The sequence below is a fragment of the Nicotiana tomentosiformis genome, chromosome 7 (genome assembly GCF_000390325.3).
Source record: "Nicotiana tomentosiformis chromosome 7, ASM39032v3, whole genome shotgun sequence".
Classification (NCBI taxonomy): Eukaryota; Viridiplantae; Streptophyta; class Magnoliopsida; order Solanales; family Solanaceae; genus Nicotiana; species Nicotiana tomentosiformis.
Genome location: NC_090818.1, coordinates 120,476,812 through 120,498,353, shown reverse-complemented (window position 1 = coordinate 120,498,353; position 21,542 = coordinate 120,476,812). Strand labels below are relative to the sequence as shown.

The window sequence follows — 21,542 nt, the reverse complement described above, 5'->3', positions numbered from 1 at the left end:
AATTATTTACATCATCAAAAGTGTATAAAATTTGTATATTTTTATATATAATATACAAATATATATATATATATATATATATATATATATATATATACAAATATATATATAGGCTATTATTTTGAGAGCAGTTATATAGTGTCATTTTCCTTTTAACTTATATACACCAAGCGTATAAATAATTTTGCCACTATCAATATAAGTTAATATATCATTCCAGCTTACTTGCTCTATTTTCTAAGTAATTAGTTTCATTTATCATGACTGTTATTTTTAGATATCTTTTAGGTGAGATGATACTATATATAAAAATTCTTTTACGCTGTATAAAAGTTAAACTCAATGAATAATTAGAATGAACAAAATGTACATGATTTTTGTTCCTTAAGTTTTTTCCCCCTTCAAATGAAGAAATTACATTCACACTTGTTTGTCTATACAATTCAAACTATTTCTTTCCTCCTGAAAACTAAACAATTATTTTCTTCTTTTTACTACTGTTCCCAGATAGAAGATGAAGTATCATCCCATGTACTAATACTACTATTATTATCTTCAGAAAAACACTGAGGATAACATGAACATATGTTTAATCTACAAAGGTACATGTGATGTTCCATTTGACTTTGTTCATATGTCCAACTTGGTATCCAATCTGATAATCTTGTTTCGTTCGATGAGTGATCAATGCTATAATTAGAAACTTCCATTTCAGTTAAAGAATCAGCAGAGGAACAATCATCTTTTCCAAATGATGATTTTAATTCTGAATTAGTACTTGTATTGCTTCCAGAGCAGTCTGCAAGATGAAACAAACATTAATTAGTATACAAATATAGGAAAAAAGGGCAGTCTAGTGCACAACGCATCCCGTATTCACGCAGGGTCCGGGGAAGGGCAGCACCCTAAGAGGTGTGATGTAGATAGCCTATCCTAATGCAATCATTTATAACTGCTTTCACGGCTCGAACCCGTGAACTATAGGTCATACAGAGACAACTTTACCGCTGCTCCAAAGTTCCTCTTCGGAATAAAGAGTGAGTAATAAAAAAACAGTCCGGTGCACAAAGCATTCTTCGTTCACGCATGGTCCGGGTAAGGGATGCACCCAAGGGGGTGTGATGTATGCAATCTATCCTGATGCAAGCATCAGTGGCTAATTTCACGGCTCGAACCCCTGACCTATAGGTCACACGGAAACAGCTTTACCGTTACTCCATGGCTCCCTTTCAAGATACAAATAAGGAATATAAATAATAATGTGATAATTTTTAATCTTGAATTGTACCTTGTTCATAAATCATTGTTTTCTTTCTTAAATGACTTCTCCAATAATTCTTTATTTCATTATCAGTTCTTCCTGGCAATTGCTTAACAATCTTTGACCACCTGTAATATGTTAAAAACACTAAATTTAATAATCAAAGTGAAATAGAACAAGGGCATCATATATTACTAGTATAAAGCATTTTTACAACTTTTTTCTTTAACATGAAATATAAAAGAAGGAAGATTATTTACTTGTTTCCAAATTGTTTCTGAAGTTGAACAATTAAACGTTCTTCATCTTCAGTAATATGTCCATGTTTTAAATTAGGTCTAAGGTAATTCATCCATCGCAATCTGCAGCTTTTTCCACTCCTCCTTAGCCCTGCATGCAATCAAATTTTGTACACAAGTTAAAATATAACACTTTTTTATCAGTTTGAAGTATTACATTCCTCATAGTTGAATTGGATGACAGGCGGACGCAAGTCAGTTTCATCCATCGAGTTGAACTGAATCCATTATTTTTTATACGACACATACAAATATGTGAACAAAATTACTAAAATTTGAATTAATACTAAGTTTTGAATTCATAATTAGAAAAGTGCGACGAATTGATCAGTATAAGAACATAAACATTGAATCAATCAAATATAAATCTTGAATTCGCCTCTGAGCTGAATCATATATACCTGAAGCCTTTGCTAAGGCATCCCAACGACGTTCACCTAAAATGGCAATAACAGATGCTAGTCTCTCGTCTTCCTCTTCGAGCCAAGGCCCTTTTCGCAGTTTTTCTTCTTGCATGGTTAGTTGCAATTGGAAAGCCATGTATTATATGCTATGGTTGTAGCAACTTGAGAAAGTGACACTCCTTATATAGTACACAAAAATAGGTAATTTGCATATGACAAAAAGTGGGGTGGTGAGAGTTGGGGGGGGGGGGGAATTAACTAACTAGAAGATCCAACCTGGCAAAGTAGGTGGATAACACTAGTTTGTGGAAACACCACCATTGGCTTAGATACATTCATCCTCTTGTATACAGTCAGATATTACGGCGTCCCCTATATAATAGTCATTCACTATAAAAGACGAGTTTTTTTTTTAAATCGATTTTATGTTATGTTATAGTATATGTCCGCACTTCACTATAGCAACAAAAATATATCGGAACAAATAATGCTGTTATAGAGAGGTTTGACTGTATATGTGTATTATATACATATAATATTCATATTTTATATGCCGTTTGACTAGCGAATGCAATTAATCTCTGCCGACTGACTAATTTTGTATTTTGCCCTTTAATATTTCAGTTTCAATTTTGATACCTAATGGAGTTCTATCTCCCTTTATTGCATCACTAGTTTTGGTATAGTACCCCAAAGGTTCTGTTATAGAACTCCTTAATACCATACAGTTTGTATAAAGAATTTGTCTTATTTCATTAAAATAATGTGGAAACTTGAACTTTGAATATGCATGCTGTCACATTGTAAAGAAAACACAAAGATAAGCATATATAATTAATGCTTTAGTGCATAAGCAGAAATCCAAAAGATGTATATGCCCAAATCTTTCCTCAAAGCTTTCAGTGGGGGCATCTCAATTCTTAATGTTTGCAGCCTTTTTTGAGTTAGACACGTGGACAAGTTGAAACTTAGCACTATTGCGAAAGCCTAAATCATTAGGACATCAATGTCCCTCGCTCGGAGGACGTCGGAGTCGAGAATTAGGATTGTAGATTATGAGGTAATCGATAGTTCTTCTATCTTCTTTTCATTCATGTAGTCGAAGTAGTAGTCTCGTATTTCTTTGTTTTAGATTTCTATTACTACATGTTCTGTCTTTTGCTTCTGTTTTCCTATTATCTCGTTGTTGCTACTGCTTCTCTTTCCATGATTTCTTCACTTCAATATTTCCTTTTCACACTGCCGGGATTTTGCTTTTCTTGAGCCGAGAGTCTATCCAAAACAATCTCTCCGCCTTCACAAAGCAGAGGTAAGCTCTGCGTACACACTACCCTTCCGAAACCCACTTGTTAGATTACATTGGGATTGTTATTGTTGGTATCAACTATAATATTCTCTCTGCTAACAGTTGCAAATAAATATACTCTTGTTTTCTTTCTTGGTTTTAAGACATCTTGTGTCCGTTGTTCTGCATGAATCTTGTTGTTCTTATTAGAGACTTGTATGTCTAAATAATAACAAATGTGAAATTTGGGTAACTCCTAATTTACTCCATCAGACAAATTATTTAATATTAGAAAATAATGAATCTAAATAATTCACATAATCAATGTGATTACAGCTGAAACTTTAATCAATGAATCAACCTAGAGCTAACAGGCCTCTTCCACAACTTTGTGAAGACAAGTCTACCCCCAATTTACCACAATTGAAGATAAAATAATACATTCTCAACTTTGGTATCAGTACACTAATGCTTCAGAAAAGAAATCCCCCCCAAAAAAGAAAAACTACCTGAAGAAGGAAATTTTACCTAACCAGGCTAATTTTCTGAAGATTATCTTGAAACAAGTATTGTAATTGAACAAGGAGGAGGTTCTCTTTTATAACACTTTCAAGAACAACTAAATGAATTGAACTTCCTACCTATCAAATCCAAGATAATAATCCAGTAATTGTACAGAATAAAAGAGGGGGGAAAAGGGGATCCACTTCTTTCCAGAAAAGGAAAAACAAATATGTTCAGAATTTTAAGAACAAGAGACAGAATTGTTCCTTTTGCAAACATTATCTGGAGTATGTACTTTTTTTCTTTGGGTTTTGCCCACTCCCTCCAGATTACTACTTTCCAATGCCATTGTCTACGGGTAAGACGTGTAAAACTGTAAAATAACTGTATAATTATGTAACCTCTTGCTCGAGAGAGTTCATTGCAAAAATAGAAATTTCTCTTAGAGGAAAATTATAAAACAAATTACAAAAGATACTTCCACAAACCATTCTTGAGCTGCAGCACACGACTAATGGTTATCAAATACATACTTCAGTTACACCCTGCTGCATTGCCTGTCATCATCTTCAACGATTCGGCATATTGAATACAAAAGAACAAAAACAGGAGAAACATGAATACCACTATAACAAGAAGAGCATGGTTGATGCATGCGTCCAGTTTTGAATTTGGTGTGTCTAATCCTGCATTTAATGGATCAGGAATGGCAATCGACATGCCCTTTACCCTCCTTGTGAGGCAGCAGCTGCTAATCTCTGCCATCTTAACTCTCGCTGCTTTTCCAGCTCAGTGGCTCGAGCTGCTTTCTCGGCATACTGTTTCTGGCAATCTTCGAACAGATCAGCATCCATTTCCAGGAACATTTTGCGGACATTTACAGTCAGCCCATGGACAGCCTGATTCCAATGACTTCTTATATTCTTTTCCAGAGCCTCGAAAATTATTGGTAAAATGACATTCCGATTCTGGGCAATCAGACCCACAATGTGCTCATTATTCCATAAAAATAAGGCTCGTTCTGCAACCTGAAACATAAATTTACTTCAGAGACACCTAAAAGAGATTCAAACTGCTTTTTCATAGTCCTGAGGGTCCTCCTCAGTACTGAAACAACCTCGGGATCAATCTGTATCCTGCCTTACTACAAAAACATCTTTCAACATAAAGATGCGCATATAAACAATTAAGCACATCTTTATCACCACATATTTCATTGGCAGCAAAGAATTTCAAGCCTATACATGCACATGGTTCTGCTATCCACTCTCTGTGTACTATTCGAGGTAGCCGGATCACAGCAATCTTGAATCTCAGACAAATGCTCTTAAATAAAATTAGATAGAAGGTGTCCAAAATGGTCAATGGTGGCATTATTACACAGAAAAGCTCCATCTCTAACTACTACTGGTTGAATTTAAAACTACTTTTTATAGCACTGATATCGGGCCAGCTTCGGTGCACCTCGACAAAATGGTCACCGCTAGCACATGTACCTAGTAATTCTATCCACCAAGGCAGCTTAGATAGATGAGAAGAATTATCCTACTGTTGCCTCTGCTAGAATTCGAACCCTAATTCCCAGTCACTGAGAGCTCGGAATGTAACTTTTCAGGTAGACAAATGAAAAAAGACAGCTGATATCCGAAGCTTAAATGAAGAAAGGACAAGTCAAATCTGTTATTAGCAGTTCCACTTCTAAGGAAAAGAAAAAATATAAAATTCTGAGACTGGGATTGAAATAAAGTTCCAAGATGTGACTGAGCCTATATAAGCTCTAATTGCCCACAGAGCTTTCTCTCAACCAGAGGCATTCAGAGGAAAGAAAATTCAACAAACTGGTATTCAGGAAACAAAGCCATGTCCACACTCAAAAACAAAACAAGAAGTGTTCGAGGCATTACCATTCATCTTAAGGCCTTAAAACTCTAGTTTAACAATATTCACATCTCCTTAAGGCTTAGATCACAGTTGCTCCCCATGCTCCAAACACTAACTTCAATCCTATAGCTATTATTTTCATTTCCATCTCTTTTTTTACACTTTAAGGTGAACCTCATAATTATTTAGAAAGTATTCACAAGCATAATAAGGTGTATGTAGAACATACAGAAATATAGCACACACTATTATCAGCGAAGATGGTAGTACGCCATTTTCCAGTATATGGCATTTCATACAGATACATTTGTTTATGGAAAACAAATTAATCTGTTTAAAGAGAAAAAAGAATCCATACGACAGAACAAGATGCCCTCACTGCCTCAAGTAACACAATAAGAGGATAAAAAACAAAAAGATACTCTGGACAAGGAATGTGTGTCACTCCCTTCGAAGACAGAAGATCGACTAACGGTATCAGAAACAATCTTTTTCTAGAGCCATTGCTAAACAAAGATTTTATTGTCCGTATCATTACTGGAAGTGTGATCTCGACTAGAAGACTATCTGTGAATATGCCAATACACCATGCAATAGAAAGCGTAGCACTCCTTTCTAGGACCTTAAGGGCCACGAATTTAATGCACAAGTACTCGCTCAAGCTGCTGGATGAGTCATGACACATCTTCAAATGATTACAAAAAATTATCCTCCATGAACTCCGACCAAAAGGTCAAAACATAGGAAAACATACATGGGATCCTTGCTACATTTGCAATTATCTAAGTTCCTCGGACACGGGTGCGGATCTAGAGGTCGGATCCTTCGAAATGTAAATTCTAAGATTTGGGGATACGGATCCTAGTACGGATACGGGTGCGGGGATCCAGCTAAAAATAATTCAAAAAATTAAAAATATAAAATTATCTCTAAATTATGAGAAATTTTGTGGAATACTTACGTATAGCTTGTAAAGTGTGGATTTCTTTTTTTATTCTCAAGTTGTAGACAAGTAAATGATTGATTTCCTAGATAAAGTATGTTATTTTCTTCAAATTTACCCTAGTTTTGGTTCTGATTTCAAGAATCAAATTGAATCTCGTCTCGAATTTTTTCGTCCGTCGTGGTCAAAGTACCCAAAATTGTTTGACCAGATCCAGTATGGATCTCATACCCACACCCATACTAGTGTCGTGTCGACACGGGTGCGGCGCCTAAACTGTCGTGTCGGAGTAACTTAGGCAATTATACAAAAGCTATGAGAAATAGCAGACTACACCTGCTAACTTACAGCAAGTCACAGGCTTAAGTCTATGATGAATGGAGACCATGTGAAAGCTTTACTTTGGAAGCAACCGTAACTTAGACTGACAAACACCTATACTGACCCTTAAGCTGAACCAAATAAAAGAAGCAAGATTTACAAACATAGAAACTTGGGGCTTCATACAGGGCTTGAATTATCCATTTAAGTGCTGAAAAAGACCTGAATTAGGATAATTGTAAAACTAGAGTTTTGGAGTCTCTATGCCATCATTTTTTTTTTAGGTTTCCCACCCGGTGTCCGGTACCCAAATGGGACTCGACTAATCCAGAATTGCACCGTGTAAGGCACATTAGAGGAGGAAGCGCTCCCTACCAGGATATTTTTCATTCCCAAGGCTCGACACCAAACCTATGGTTAAGAGTGAAGGGATTTATCTCACTACAACCCTTGGTGGTGTCTGTATGCCATCTTGAAAGCTCTTTTAAATAGCATAAGCTCTATGTCATTTGCAATTATACAAAAGCTATGAGAAATAGCAGCACTATACCTGCTAACTTATAGAAAGTCACAGGCTTAAGTCCATTATGAATGGAGACCATGTGAAAGCTTTACTATGGAAGGAACCTTACTTTCCTGAAAAAAGGATACAGATAAACACCTATAATGACCCTTAAGCTGAACCAAATAAGAGAAGCAAGATTTACAAACATAGAAACTTGGGGCTTCAAACAAAGTTTGACTTATCCAGCCTGAATTAGGATGATTTTCATAAATCGCTTACTCTTTCTGTATGATTTGGAGTCTCTATGCCATCTTTTCATTATTTTGGTTTCCCACCCAATGTTCGGTACCTACCATCGGGGTCCAGACTAATCCGGATCCATGCCGCATAAGACCCATTAAAGGGGGAAGCGCTCCCTAACGGGATTGTTTATTCCCAGGGCTCAACTCGAGATCTCTGGTTAAGGGTTGAGGGATCCTATCTATCCCATAACATAAGCTTACTCCAAAATCTGCCCCCACCCCCACCTCCCTCCACTCAGGAGTTTGGGAAGGTCCAAGAGAATAAAGTGTTGCGCCCATTCTTTTCTTTCATAACGGGACCAAGCGTGTCAAGATATGTAGACAACTTGAGATCACGAGTAGAATCTAAAAGGATAAGAAGATCATCTGGCACGGTACAATCTAGATTAAAGGAATTCTTTCTATAGAATCACCTATTTATGCTAATAACACCAACTGAAACTATAATATTGGAAAGTAAAAGTTAATGGATAGATGGGTAACTAAACTCCCAACACTGGCCAAACTTAGGATCATTGAAACTGGCTTAATGCAAACTCATATTGCATCAACACGTCGAGACAATGCATCCCCTCCTTTTACCAAGCCAAAGGTCCCCTTTAAACTGATGAGACTACTTTCTGTCTCCTCTCTTACTAAATTCAAAAGAGAGAAGAGAGAGGGGCCAAAGGAAAAATAATGGAGGAAAAGAACTTGCAGGCCACTTTCTTTTGACAAACTTTAGCTTAATAACCTTGAAGCATTGCTAACCGAAATTCTTCAGTTCAACAATTCAATATATGGAAAAGAAGATAGATTAAATGGTTTCTACTAGACTACTAATCTCTGCGCTAAAAAGCAATGAATTAGCAGGCAACCTATCATCTTCATTGCCAACAAACTCTTTATAAAAAAGATATTTGAGTATACTTAATTTTCCACAACCTCCTTCCTTGCCAGAGCTTTTATTTCTGTAACTTAAATTTTGAACTCTTTCTAACTTCATGATCTCACTCATACCCACACTATTTCTGTGTAACTGGAGTCTCTAGCATATCTGACAACAGCAAGCAACATATTGTCCTGCAACTAAAAGAATGAACCTTCACATTCAAGAGTAGATGAAGAATTTGCGCCAACCAAAAGTGGTGAAAGAGCAACAACTCCATGGACTTCTTCTTTTGTGGGTAAAGATGGTAAACAAGATCTACATATGCATCGAAGTGGTTTCAGTGCTTTGACTCCAACGGCTAAGGAAATAAGTAGTTCAATCTCTTACTCCGTCTTCAGTTTTCAGTTGGGCAATATATCCGTCAAAAGCAGGAATCTACTTATGACCAAACACAAGAATTAAGCTAAGAAAACTGTTATGCTCACACTCAAAAAACAACGATAAGTGAACTTTTTTATATTGGAATATTGTTGGCATTAAGATGGTTCCATGTTTTCTTTATGACAATAGCTACGAAAAGAGTATGACTACAGTGGTGATAAATTCCTATTTGTGAGAGTAAGATAAATTATCTGGACAACCTAAAAGGCACACCAAGATAGTTAATTTGAGATAAGCATAGTATGTCTAATCATAGGAGATGATAATCTACTAGGTGATGTGATGGGACCTCTCAATAGGAGGGTACTTGGTTTTGATAAAATAAATAGCATAGCAATATAATACAGAAGCAAAAATAAAGAGTGGATCAAATCAAGGATAGGAGGTGACTCTAAGAAGAAGAAAAAAACTGTAATGATTAGGGAATTGGAGAGGAAGCTTAATTGTTTCAGGATTTGGGAACCGACTAAAAAAAAGGTTCTTTCAGGATATGGGAGGTTTCAAGGCCCGTTTATCGGACCTGATTCAATGAGATGGTCCTTAATGCATAGTTGACAGAAGTTCCTGGCTACATCATTAACTTCTTTCTTTTTCTGGCCATGATAAATGATATGGAGTTCTGCTCCATAAAAAGTAGCACACATTCGTTGGTCAATCGATTGTGAAGCTGTTTCGACCCAGCATAATTTGCAGTGAAGGGGGATGAACATCTCTACAATAGATTTTTTTTATAACCGTGGTGTCTCAGTCCGCTTGTGCGCACCTCGACTAATTCCACGGGATACCTGCTACCTCCCACCTACAATAAGTACCAGGTAACTCTGTGCACCTCTACGATAGATGTTTAATGTGAGAAAGGGATGCAGAAGACACCAATTATCTCTTTCTGCACTGCCTGTTGTTTCCCAAATACGGAATCAGTTCTTTGCATCCTTGGAATTAAACGGGTCATGCCAAAACTCTCCAGAGTTATTGTTATGCTGGACAAGGGGCGTACCAACAGTACAAGAAGGACATGGAACACCATCCCTACCTGTGGTTGGTGGGTGGTCTGGAAGGATAAGAATAAAGATGATTTGAAAGGAAAAGGAAAAAAGATGCTTTGAAAGCATATTACTTAGATTTTAATTCTGGGCTCAAATTCAAAGGTATTCTCTCTAGGATTTTGGTGCAGATGAAAAATGTTTATGATGTTCACAATCTGATCGAGTTCCTCAGTTCCTTCCAGGATTAGACAGGTTGATCAAGCAGTTGAGCTTTTTCTAATCTTATACAGTAAATAGCTAGTGCTGCCTATGCATTATAGTCTTATTTATATATCAAAAAAATTACAAGGCAGCAACTGGGACCACTAATCACATTTAAGTGTGAGAATTTAATATCCTGTTGTGGGTTCCTTATAAAACGATGTACAAGAAGAACTCAAGGAAAACTGCTTATGTGAAATCCTAATCACTTTAAAGAAAGTTGAATTTGCTTCAACTAAATTTATAGTCCTTCCTCCATCTCTTCTGAACAAGGTTGACGCCAAGAGATTAAAGTTATAACCATTACATATCGAAGTATTCATAAGGGTTGATGAGACTAAAGCAACTTTCAGATTTAGGGGCTTCACAGAATTCTAACAGGAAGTTGTCTACACGTATGACGTAACTAAGGTAAATTTGGAAGGATAAAAGGAGAAAAGTGAGTCAGTTAATGCAAATGCACCTATAAGAAGCCCGGTACCTTAATGCCGCAGGTACACTTGCTATGGAGAATGATGGCTATGAGAAGGCACGGGAGAAAATATGTTATTGATATATTGAATGAATGAATAATACTACACAAGAGGTCCTTATTTATAGCTATACTATACAAATACATACTACTCCTCTACCAATGTGGGACAATACTACACTATATACATGCTGTAAATTAACACTCCCCCTCAAGCCGGTGCATACAAATCATATGTACCGAGCTTGTTACATATATAACTAATACGAGGACCAGTGAGAGACTTGGTGAAGATATCTGCAAGTTGATCATTTGACCTCACAAACTTTGTAGCAATCTCTCCTGAAAGTATCTTTTCTCTGACGAAGTGACAATCAATCTCAATGTGTTTAGTTCTCTCATGGAACACCGGATTTGATGCAATATGAAGGGCAGCTTGATTATCGCACACAAGTTCCATCCGACTGATTTCACCAAATTTCAACTCCTTGAGCAATTGTTTGGTCCAGACTAGCTCACATGTTGCCATAGCCATTGCTCGATATTCTGCTTCTGCACTAGACCGAGCAACTACATTCTGTTTCTTGCTCTTCCAGGACACCAAATTTCCTCCTACTAAAACACAATATCCAGACGTAGAACGCCTATCAGAAGGTGATCCTGCCCAATCAGCATCTGAGTATCCAATGATCTGCTCATGACCTTGATCCTCAAAGAGTAACCCTTTGCCTGGAGCCGATTTTATATATCGAATAATGCGGACAACTGCATCCCAATGACTATCACAGGGAGAATTCATAAACTGACTTACCACACTCACAGGATAGGAAATGTCGGGTCTAGTCACTGTGAGATAATTTAATTTTCCAACCAGCCGCCTATAGCTTGCAGGATCACTAAGCGGCTCCCCCTGTCCTGGCATAAGTTTAGAATTCGGATCCATCGGAGTGTCAACAGGTCTGCAACCTATCATCCCCGTCTCCTCAAGAATGTCTAAAGCATATTTTCTTTGAGAAATAACAATACCTGAGCTAGACTGGGCAACCTCAATACCCAGAAAGTACTTCAATCTACCTAGATCCTTAGTTTGGAAGTGCTGGAAGAGATGCTGTTTCAGGTTGGTAATACCATCCTGATCATTGCCAGTAATAACAATATCATCAACATAGACTACCAGATAAATACAGAGACTTGAAGCAGAGTGCCGATAAAACACAGAGTGATCAGCTTCACTACGAATCATGCCAAACTCCTGGATAACCGTGCTGAACTTACCAAACCAGGCTCGAGGAGACTGCTTTAGACCATAAAGTGACCGACGCAAGCGACATACAAGGCCACGAGACTCCCCCTGAGCAACAAAACCAGGTGGTTGCTCCATATAAACCTCATCCTCAAGATCACCGTGAAGAAAGGCATTTTTAATGTCCAGCTGATAGAGGGGCCAATGACGAACCGCAGCCATGGATAGAAAAAGGCGGACTGAAGCCACTTTAGCCACGGGAGAGAAGGTATCACTGTAATCGAGCCCAAATATCTGAGTATATCCTTTGGCAACAAGACGGGCCTTAAGTCGATCAATCTGTCCATCGGGACCAACTTTGACTGCATAAACCCAACGACAACCAACAGTAGATTTACCTGAGGGAAGAGGAACAAGCTCCCAAGTACCACTTGTATGTAAAGCAGACATCTCGTCACTCATAGCCTGGCGCCATCCTGGATGAGACAACGCTTCACCTGTAGACTTAGGGATGGAAACTGAGGACAAAGAAGATATAAAAGCATAATGGGGAGATGACAGACGATGATAGCTCAAACCGACATAATGAGGATTAGGGTTAAGTGTGGTCCTTATACCTTTCCGAAGTGCAATCGGTGTACTAGGAGCAGGGTCCGCAGCAGGAGCAGGATCAGGTGCAGGACGAGAACCAGTTGGGCCTGATGGAGGACGCAAACGACGATGATAAGTCAAGAGTGGTGTTCCTGTGGCCGGGGAACTAGGGGAACAACACTAGACTCCTCAACGGTTGGTATGGATGAAAACTCTGTGGTCGAAGGTGAAGGAGGAGCTATAGTAAACTCCTCAAAGGTCGGTATAGGTAAGACCTCAGATATATCATGGTGGTCAGCAGAGGTAAAGAAAGGTTTAGACTCAAAAAATGTGACGTCAGCTGACATAAGGTACCTACGAAGATCTGGAGAATAACAACGATATCCCTTCTGAACACGAGAATAACCAAGGAAGACACACTTGAGAGCACGGGGAGCTAACTTATCTTTCCCAGAGGCTAAGTTATGAACAAAACACGTGCTCCCAAAAACACGAGGTGGAAGAGAGTATAAGGGTGACTGGGGAAACAATACTGAATGCGGAATCTGATTCTTGATGGGAGATGAAGGCATCCGATTAATCAAATAACAAGCTGTGAGAACTGCATCGCCCCAAAAACGCAACGGAACACGAGATTCAATTAGAAGTGTGCGAGCAGTCTCAATAAGGTGCCTATTCTTTCTCTCAGCAACCCCATTTTGCTGAGGGGTATAAGGACAAGATGTCTGATGAATAATTCCCTGAGAAGTCATAAATTGCTGAAATTGAGAAGATAAATATTCTAAGGCATTATCACTGCGAAAAATGCGAATAGAAACACCAAATTGGTTTTTGATTTCAGCACAGAAACTCTGGAATATAGAAAATAACTCAGAACGATCTTTCATTAAGAAAAGCCAAGTACATCTTGAATAATCATCAATGAAACTGACAAAGTAACGAAATCCCAAGGATGAACTGACTCTACTAGGACCCCATATATCAGAATGAACTAAGGAGAAGACAGACTCTGCATGACTCTCAACACTACGCGAAAAGGAGGCTCGGGTATGTTTCCCAAGTTGACACGACTCACAATCTAATGTAGACAAACTAGATAAACTAGGCACCATCTTCTGAAGTTTGGATAAACTCGGATGTCCTAAACGTCTGTGGATTAGATCTGGAGGATCTGTAACTAGACATGTTGTGGAAGGACTGAGTGAGTTAAGGTAGTAAAGGCCTTCTGATTCACGTCCTGTACCAATTGTCTGTCCCATACTGCGGTCCTGCATCATAAAAGAATCGTCAATAAAGTATATACCACAATGGAGGGCACGAGTCAAACGACTAACAGATGCAAGACTAAAAGGACAGCCAGGGACATAAAGAACGGAATCTAGGGTGATAGAAGACAAGGGATTAGCTTGTCCAACTCCTTTTGCCTTAGTTTGACATCCATTGGCTAAAGTAACAGTGGGAAGAGACTGTGAATATACAATATTTGACAAAAGTGATATATTACCGGAGATGTGATCAGAAGCGCCGGAGTCCATAACCCATGGGCCAAGAGTGCTAGACTGGGAAACACAAGCAAAAGAATTACCAGAAACAGAAGTATCAGTCTGAGCAACTGAGGCTACTTGTGGAGATGTCTGCTTACTTGCTCGATACTGAAGGAGCTCATTATATTTCTTTAGATAAAGAAAATCCTTGGTTACATGGAGTCTCGGTCTGAGCAATGTAAGCATTTTTGGGTGGACGACCATGTAAGGAATAACACATTTCACGAGTGTGTCCAAGTTTGTGACAATAAGAACAGTTGGGTCTAGATCTTCCAAAACGACCTCCTCCTCGTCTATGCTCCATAGTTTGAGATGCCCGAACATCCATTGTCTGGGATGCAAGAACAGAGGAATCAAGTATCTGTGATGAGCTCACTGGAGGACTTGGTGCTGCAGCAAGGCGGAGTAATCAAGAGAATAATTCATCAACTGTCGGGACAGACGGACTAGCCAAAATCTGGTCGCGTACTGAATCAAGATCATTAGGAAGTCCAGCGAGGGTAAGAACGAGAAACATCTTCTGTCGCTGCTCTTGTTGTTTTTCCACACTAGCCGAAACTGGCATCAACTTCTCAAATTCCTCCATGACTGTCTGTACTTGACCCAAGTAAGTGGACATATCCAATTCCTGCTTCTTTAAGTTTGTCATCCGTGATATCACATCATAGAAGCGAGATATGTCATTAGTGTATAAGGTGCGTGTCTTTGCCCAAACCAAATAACATGTCTGGAATGGACGAAACAAGGGCATCAACTTGGAATCAATAGATCGCCACAAGATGCTACATAGCTAAGCATCGATTTTTGCCCAAAGTGCTATTGCCTATTCATCTTCATCGCTAGACTGTTTGATTAGATGATCTTGAATACCTTGACCTCTACACCATAACTCGACAGATGAAGCCCAAGCTAAGTAGTTTGAACCTCCCATTAAAGGTTCCGAGGTAATAATAGCACTAGAATTTCCACAACTCATGTTTCTAGACCCAAAAGCATCAAATCCCAAAGACATTGTTGCAAATTATTACAAATAGGAGAAAGAATCAACTGTAATCCACTGAAACAGTGTATGGAAACACAGAAACAGAATACTGAAAACTGTAGCTGCCGGAATCTACTGTAGCTGTCGGAATAGTACTGTAGCTACCGGAAAAAACTCAAAGTTGTCGGAATGAAATGAAAACAGTAGGGATAGGATCGGAATTACCAGGCGACCCAACTGTTCTGAAGGAAGATTTTCAAAAAATGGCCGGAAGTGGTCGTACGCGCCGGCGCGTGAGCTCACACGCGTGAGATTCTGGTGGCGCGTGGAGGCGCGTGAGGCTGCTTCTGCCGGAGTTGTTCACTGGGGTTTGGCCGCAGGACAGTGACGACTCTTGTGGTAGTGTTGGATTTTGCACAACACTGACAGAAATGAAGCAGATAGAAAACAACCTTAAAAAATACTGATTTCTCTTTCCCGGAATCGCTGGAATTTATGCACAGCGATAAGTCTCTCACAATTGCTCTGATACCATGTGAGAAGGCACGGGAGAAAATATGTTATTGATATATTGAATGAATGAATAATACTACACAAGAGGTCCTTATTTATAGCTATACTATACAAGGACATACTACTCCTCTACCAATGTGGGACAATACTACACTATATACATGCTGTAAATTAACAATGGCCAAGTGAAAGTTCTATGTTTGGATAGCTATGATAAGTATAAAATAGCCAAAGGAAGACAGTGAACTGCAAGTGGTAATAAAGTATTCAAACAAACTTCCATACACTTGCTACTGTCAATTGTATGACCCCCTACCCCTCCCCCTCCCCTTTATCTAGTAAGCATTGTCGATTGTACGCCCCTTAGTGCATGACAAAATGAGGATTAAGGCATTAAGGCTAGATGTAACAAGGACTATAGTTACCGGAAGCTAGAAAAGATAAAAAACAAAATTCCATCTATCTCACTCGGAGAATAAGACTATCGGTGAAGAAAAAAAAATGATACAAGAGACACTCCCTACCAATAAAAATTGCAATAAGCTCCACATATAACAGCATATAGTAACTTGAAACACACTCGCAATAGAGAAATTGCCTACAAATATAAAAAAGGAAGTAGCTTATATTATAGTTACGCGTGAGATAGCAACTAACTTGAAAAGTTAGTAACTTTGGCAGGCAAAAGTTTTCATCTAAGAACCATCTTCTTCATTTTCTTTCACCAAGACTACACGTAGGCAGATGATCTTTTGAAAATGACACACCTAAAGACTGTTCTCAAAGGTTTGTCTAAAACGCGCTTAAGCCCTAAAGCTAGGTGCAAAACAAACTGGGCATTTCACCTCGCTTAGTCGACGCTTTACTACAGTCACCAAGGCACTAAGGCGTAAACTTCATCGCAAATAGACGTTGTTCTAAAGAGATGATGCAAAACAATAAAATTTCAATTAATTGTGCTATTTAAAATCCTTTGTCCATATAATTGCTATTTATGGTCATAATTATTGTTCTGGAATTTCATTTTTTTCCCCTTCATTTGCGTCTTTATTAAAGTCCACGCCTTATTTGCGCTTTGCGTTTAAAGCTCCAACATACCTCATTGATTCTTCGTACCTTTCGCCTTCGATAAGGTTGCACCTAAAAGAGAAAATGAGAAAAGAAAGGAAAGGAACCACCTTTTGGTATCTTACCAATCTAAGACATAATATATAATCAAGAAATTATCTATTTTTCTAAAGTTAATATACTCTACAATGCAAATGTATCCAGCAAACGTTTCTCTTATAAAGTAAAAAATGTTGAGAAAAGCTCAGTACACAAGCGGTATACAAAAGTAGGGAATCCAGACAAAAGTATGATTCGACAATAGTACCAATCATCTGCATATCCACCAAGCAATAAAGGAAATTAAATTTAAAAAAAAGTCATAAAAGAGTTACTAAATGCATACACTAAATTAACAATCAAGGAATCAGGTAAATGGTGGCAATTAATGATTTTGAAGTTTCTCCTGACCTGAAAGTGCGGGCTGTTAAGGCAACGAGCAATCTGTCGAAAAAGAGGAACCATGCAGCGCTGAAATTCAGCAGCTTGCGTAGCTTCCAGCACTTCTTCGAGTTCCCCAAGAAAGAGAACTTCCTTTTGGCAATTAGTGACAGGCCAGTACTTCAACAAACCCCTTATAACTGTATCAGCCAACTTGTAATCCTTCTCCACAAACTGAACAATACAATACGACAACTGCTGATGATACATCGCAATCGGTTTCGGCTTGTGAAGCGGTATGAGAGCTCGAACAAGGAAAAGCTTATGTTCCTCTTTCATTGGCAACGCGAAACCATTTATAATACTCCCTAAAATCTCCAAAAGCTCACCTATCCCACTGTGCCTCTCCGTCTCATATATAAACCTATAAAATATATTATTAATCGCCTTCCTTATAAACGGCCTATGCACCATAAACTTCCCATATATCCGATGAAGTATCGTTTTCAAATACTCTCTCTCCCTAGGGTCCTCCGACTCAAACAAATCCAATAACTTCAACACGAACGAATGATCAATAAACCTCTTAGCCACCTTAGTATCAGTATCCGACGAAACTATATACCTCAATAACAACTCGTATACCAACTGTAAATGCGGCCAAGATGGCTCGAGATACTGTTCTTCCTCTTCAGGTTCCACATTTTCCGACCCTGTATTCTCATGGGACGCCGGAGGCAAGCAACGGAATATATTAACAGGTATCATTTTCTTCACCATTTCTTCTTGATTAGTTTCAGTTATTTTCATAGCCCCAGATTGAATGCAATCCACAAGTTCAACTAGGGTTTGTCGTTTAATCTCTTTTTCCCTAACGAATTTCATAGTATCGTTGAAATCAAATTGGTAGCAACAAACCTGAAGTTTCCGTAAGAACAAATTCTGCCGTTCAGCCATTGGCACATCCTTCAACAATGGAAGGTTCTCGATTGTTCCCGGCGCCGGAACTGGAGCCGCCACCGAAGTCATCACCGTCTGCTGCGTTGAATTGTTCGTCATTCCGGCGCCAGTTCCGGTGCCTCTAGAAGCGTGGTTCACCACCACATTGGATGTTGAAACCGACCCGGAGCTCCGATTACCCGACCCGAAATCCGACGGGTCCGATTTCGGCACCTTCTTGTGCCCTCGCTTTATAATCTTATTCAACATACTCCTTCCTTTTTCTCTCCTCCAATCAATATGGAAAAAAAAATAACCCTAAATTTTTACGTTATTAACATATCAAACATGAAAATCAAAAACATATTCTCCTTTTTCTGAGATAAACAATAATTACGAGCACTTGATTTTTCTTTTTTGCAATGTGCTAATTATTAGTATTATTCTTTTTTTTTAAAAATGCGGATCTACAGAAAGAATCGTAGATGGAGGAGAAATTGAATAGGTGGATAGGAGGGGCGATTAAACGGCGGCTGAGGGAGGAAGGTGATCGGACGGAAATGGATATTCCGGCGATCAATCGGAGAGAATGGAGGGAGAGAGATGTAAATAGAGAGAATAAAGAGATATTTGAGAAGAAGAAGAAGAGAGAGAAAGTGACAAAAGTGGAGATAATTTAAAATGGAGGGACTAAAGGAATGATTGCAAAATGTGCTTTCTTTTGTATTTACCTTTGATTTTTTTTCTTTGGTTTTATTTCCTTCTTTTTCATATATTTTTCCCATCAAAAGATTTATTAATTAGACCATATTTTCTTACCATTTTTTGCCTCGTGAGTAGTTATGTGAGTTCAAAACCAAGTTCAAAAAGAATTCTTTTTCATTTCTATATCTTCTATATATTATTAAAAGTAGAGAAAAAAATCTTCTGCTTAAGTCAAGTTGCAGTCTAGAAAAAAACCACAAAGCATAAGTAGTTAATAATTAGTTATTAGTTATTATTTTTGAATTTAAATATTTATAAAATAATAAAATAAAATATTTTATAATAAAAACAAAAATTAAGAAGGAAATTAAAAGGAGAGAAAAAAGCCATATCTTTAAGCCAATTGGTAGCCTAGAAAAAAGCCACATGACATAAATAGTTAATAATTATTTATTATTTATTATTTTTGAATTTAAAAATCTATAAAATAATAAAATAAAATATTTTATAATAAAAACGAAAATAAAAAAAATTCTCCATTCAAATTGGAAAGTAGTTTTAAGTTGGAGATTTAAAATTATTTTAAAATAAAAATAAAAATTACAAAAAAAAAATTGCCAATTTAAAATTTCTTTGTTTTTTTAATAATTTGTTTTTTTAAAAAAGTTTATTCATTCACAATATATTATTGAGAGCAATAGAATAAAATATAATATTAAAAAATATGTATCTTCTATTACATTATAAAAAGAAAGTAGCATACAAAAATTTAAATCTTCTATATATTATTAAAAGGAGAGGAAAAAGCCCTCTGCTTAAGCCAAGTGGCAGCCTAGAAAAAAGTCACATGACATAAGTAGTTAATAATTAGTTATTGATTATTATTTGTGAATTTAAATATATATAAAATAATAAAATAATTTTTTTTACAATAAAAATAAAAAAAAATTATCCATTCAAATTGGAAAGTAGTTTCAAGTTGAAAATTTTAAATTATTTTAAAATAAAAAACTAAAATTAGAAAAAATAAAAAAAATGCCAGTTTTAAATTTCTTTGTTTTTTCATAATTTTTTTTTAAAAGTTTATTTATTCAGAAAATATTATTGAGAATAATAGAATAAAAGATAAAATATGTTTCTTCTATTATGTTATAAAAAGAAAATAGCATACAATAATTTAAATAAAGTACTATGCTAATAAAAGTTTTTATTAATAATGCAATAATACTAAATATTGGATAATATAATAAAGAAAAATGCAGAACAAAAAAGTTATTCGATGCTTATATAAGTCTCATTAATTTAATAGAGAGTTTTATTCATTAAATTTCAGATAATATTATTGAGAACAATAGGATAAAATTTAAAATAAAAAAAAATTATTTCAAGAGTAATAAAATATATATCTTCTATTATATTATAAAAAGAAAGTGGTAGACAAAAATATTAAACAAGCTAATATACTAATAAAAGTGCTTATTAGCAATGCATTAATACTAAATAAGTATTTGATAATATAATAAAGAAAAATACATAACAAAAAAGTTATTCAATGATTATATAACTCTCTTTAATTTAATAGAGATTTTATTTATTAAAATTCGGATAATATTATTGAGAACAATAAGGTAAAATTTATAATAAAAAATATTTCAAGATAATAAAATATATATCTTCTATGATATTACAAATAGAAAGCGGTAGACAAAAATATTAAACAAAGTAACATGCTAATAAAAATTTCTTTTAACAATGCAATTATATTAAATATTGGATAATATAATAAAATAAATACATAAAAAAAGTTATTGGATGACTATATAAGTCCCTTTAATTTAATAGAGATTTTATTCATTAAAATTCAGATAATATTATTGACAACAAAATAAAATTTAAAATTTTAAAATATTTCAAGATTAATAAAATATATATATCTTTTCTTATATTACAAAAAGAAAACGAGCAGATAAAAATATTAAACAAAGTAATATGCTAATAAATTTTTCTATTAACAATGTAAAAATACTAAACATTGGATAATAGAATAAAGAAATATATAGAATAAAAAAGTTATTCAATGACTATATAAGTCCTTTTAATTTAATAGCGATTTTATTATTGGGCATATCACATTGACAAATAAGATGACAATTGAAATTTATTAAAGCAATACGATCTAATTTGTTCAAACAAGCTCGATCATAATTTTTTAACTTAATTTATATTTTTTAATATTGACCGCGCATCGCGTGTGTACGACTACTATATTATTAAAAGGAGTGAAAAAAGTCATTTTCTTAAGCCAAGTGGCAACCTTAAAATAGGGGAAAGGGAATGGAAAATAGGAAAGACGATTACAAAGTGGGAATCGAACTTCAAATAACCAACTAATTGGACTACTAAAATCGTCTGATATTACATAAAGTTAATCACAGCTTCTCAACAATATTCTTCTCTTTGGAATTGGCATCATATGAACTCGAGCTCGATGTAAAGAATCACATAAGATTTGATTTCTCTTTTATTAAGTGATAGTTTTCGGGTAAGTTTGCCCTTGCACCTTGACTATTTTATCGTGCACTTGCTATCTTCTGTCAACTTATATCCTGACTTATGAGCCCATATCATAGCCAAGATTAGTCATTAAATATTTGCTTTATTTAATAGGTAAAAATTCAAAATTTCCAATGGTTATCAATTTGGGAAGATTTTCTTTGTAAGCATGCTTATATAATGAAATATAATATATCCTCTACCTGTCGTCGTGGAATTAGGATAATCTTTGCTTTTTTTTCTGCATG

General features: G+C 36.3%; 2 protein-coding genes across 2 annotated transcripts; both read right to left on the bottom strand.

The window, feature by feature from the left end:
- Positions 1-494: 494 nt before the first annotated feature.
- Positions 495-2,131, bottom strand: LOC104115969 (transcription factor MYB27-like). Its single transcript, XM_018777601.2, has 4 exons — positions 1,962-2,131; positions 1,522-1,651; positions 1,289-1,389; positions 495-799 (listed from the first exon to the last, which is right to left on the bottom strand). The coding sequence occupies exons 1-4, from the start codon at positions 2,098-2,100 to the stop codon at positions 495-497; spliced, it is 675 nt and encodes a 224-aa protein (XP_018633117.2). The 5' UTR covers positions 2,101-2,131.
- Positions 2,132-4,121: 1,990 nt separating this feature from the next.
- On the bottom strand, positions 4,122-18,722 carry LOC104115967 (serine/threonine protein phosphatase 2A 57 kDa regulatory subunit B' beta isoform). The gene is made up of 2 exons (XM_009626713.4): positions 17,128-18,722; positions 4,122-4,781 (listed from the first exon to the last, which is right to left on the bottom strand). Exons 1-2 carry the CDS (start codon positions 18,304-18,306, stop codon positions 4,479-4,481), a joined length of 1,482 nt encoding a protein of 493 aa, XP_009625008.1. The 5' UTR covers positions 18,307-18,722; the 3' UTR covers positions 4,122-4,478.
- Between the last annotated feature and the right edge of the window lie 2,820 nt (positions 18,723-21,542).

What these genes read in the sequence shown, in the direction of transcription:
- LOC104115969 (XM_018777601.2), bottom strand. Translation starts at nt 2,100, where the DNA reads ATGGCTTTCCAATTGCAACTAACCATGCAAGAAGAAAAACTGCGAAAA. An exon ending in CAGAAACAATTTGGAAACAA is followed by an intron (nt 1,390 to 1,521) that starts GTAAATAATCTT and finishes AACATATTACAG; the next exon opens with GTGGTCAAAGATTGTTAAGC. An exon ending in AACAATGATTTATGAACAAG is followed by an intron (nt 800 to 1,288) that starts GTACAATTCAAG and finishes TTCATCTTGCAG; the next exon opens with ACTGCTCTGGAAGCAATACA.
- LOC104115967 (XM_009626713.4), bottom strand. Translation starts at nt 18,306, where the DNA reads ATGTTGAATAAGATTATAAAGCGAGGGCACAAGAAGGTGCCGAAATCG. An exon ending in TTAACAGCCCGCACTTTCAG is followed by an intron (nt 4,782 to 17,127) that starts GTCAGGAGAAAC and finishes TTTATGTTTCAG; the next exon opens with GTTGCAGAACGAGCCTTATT.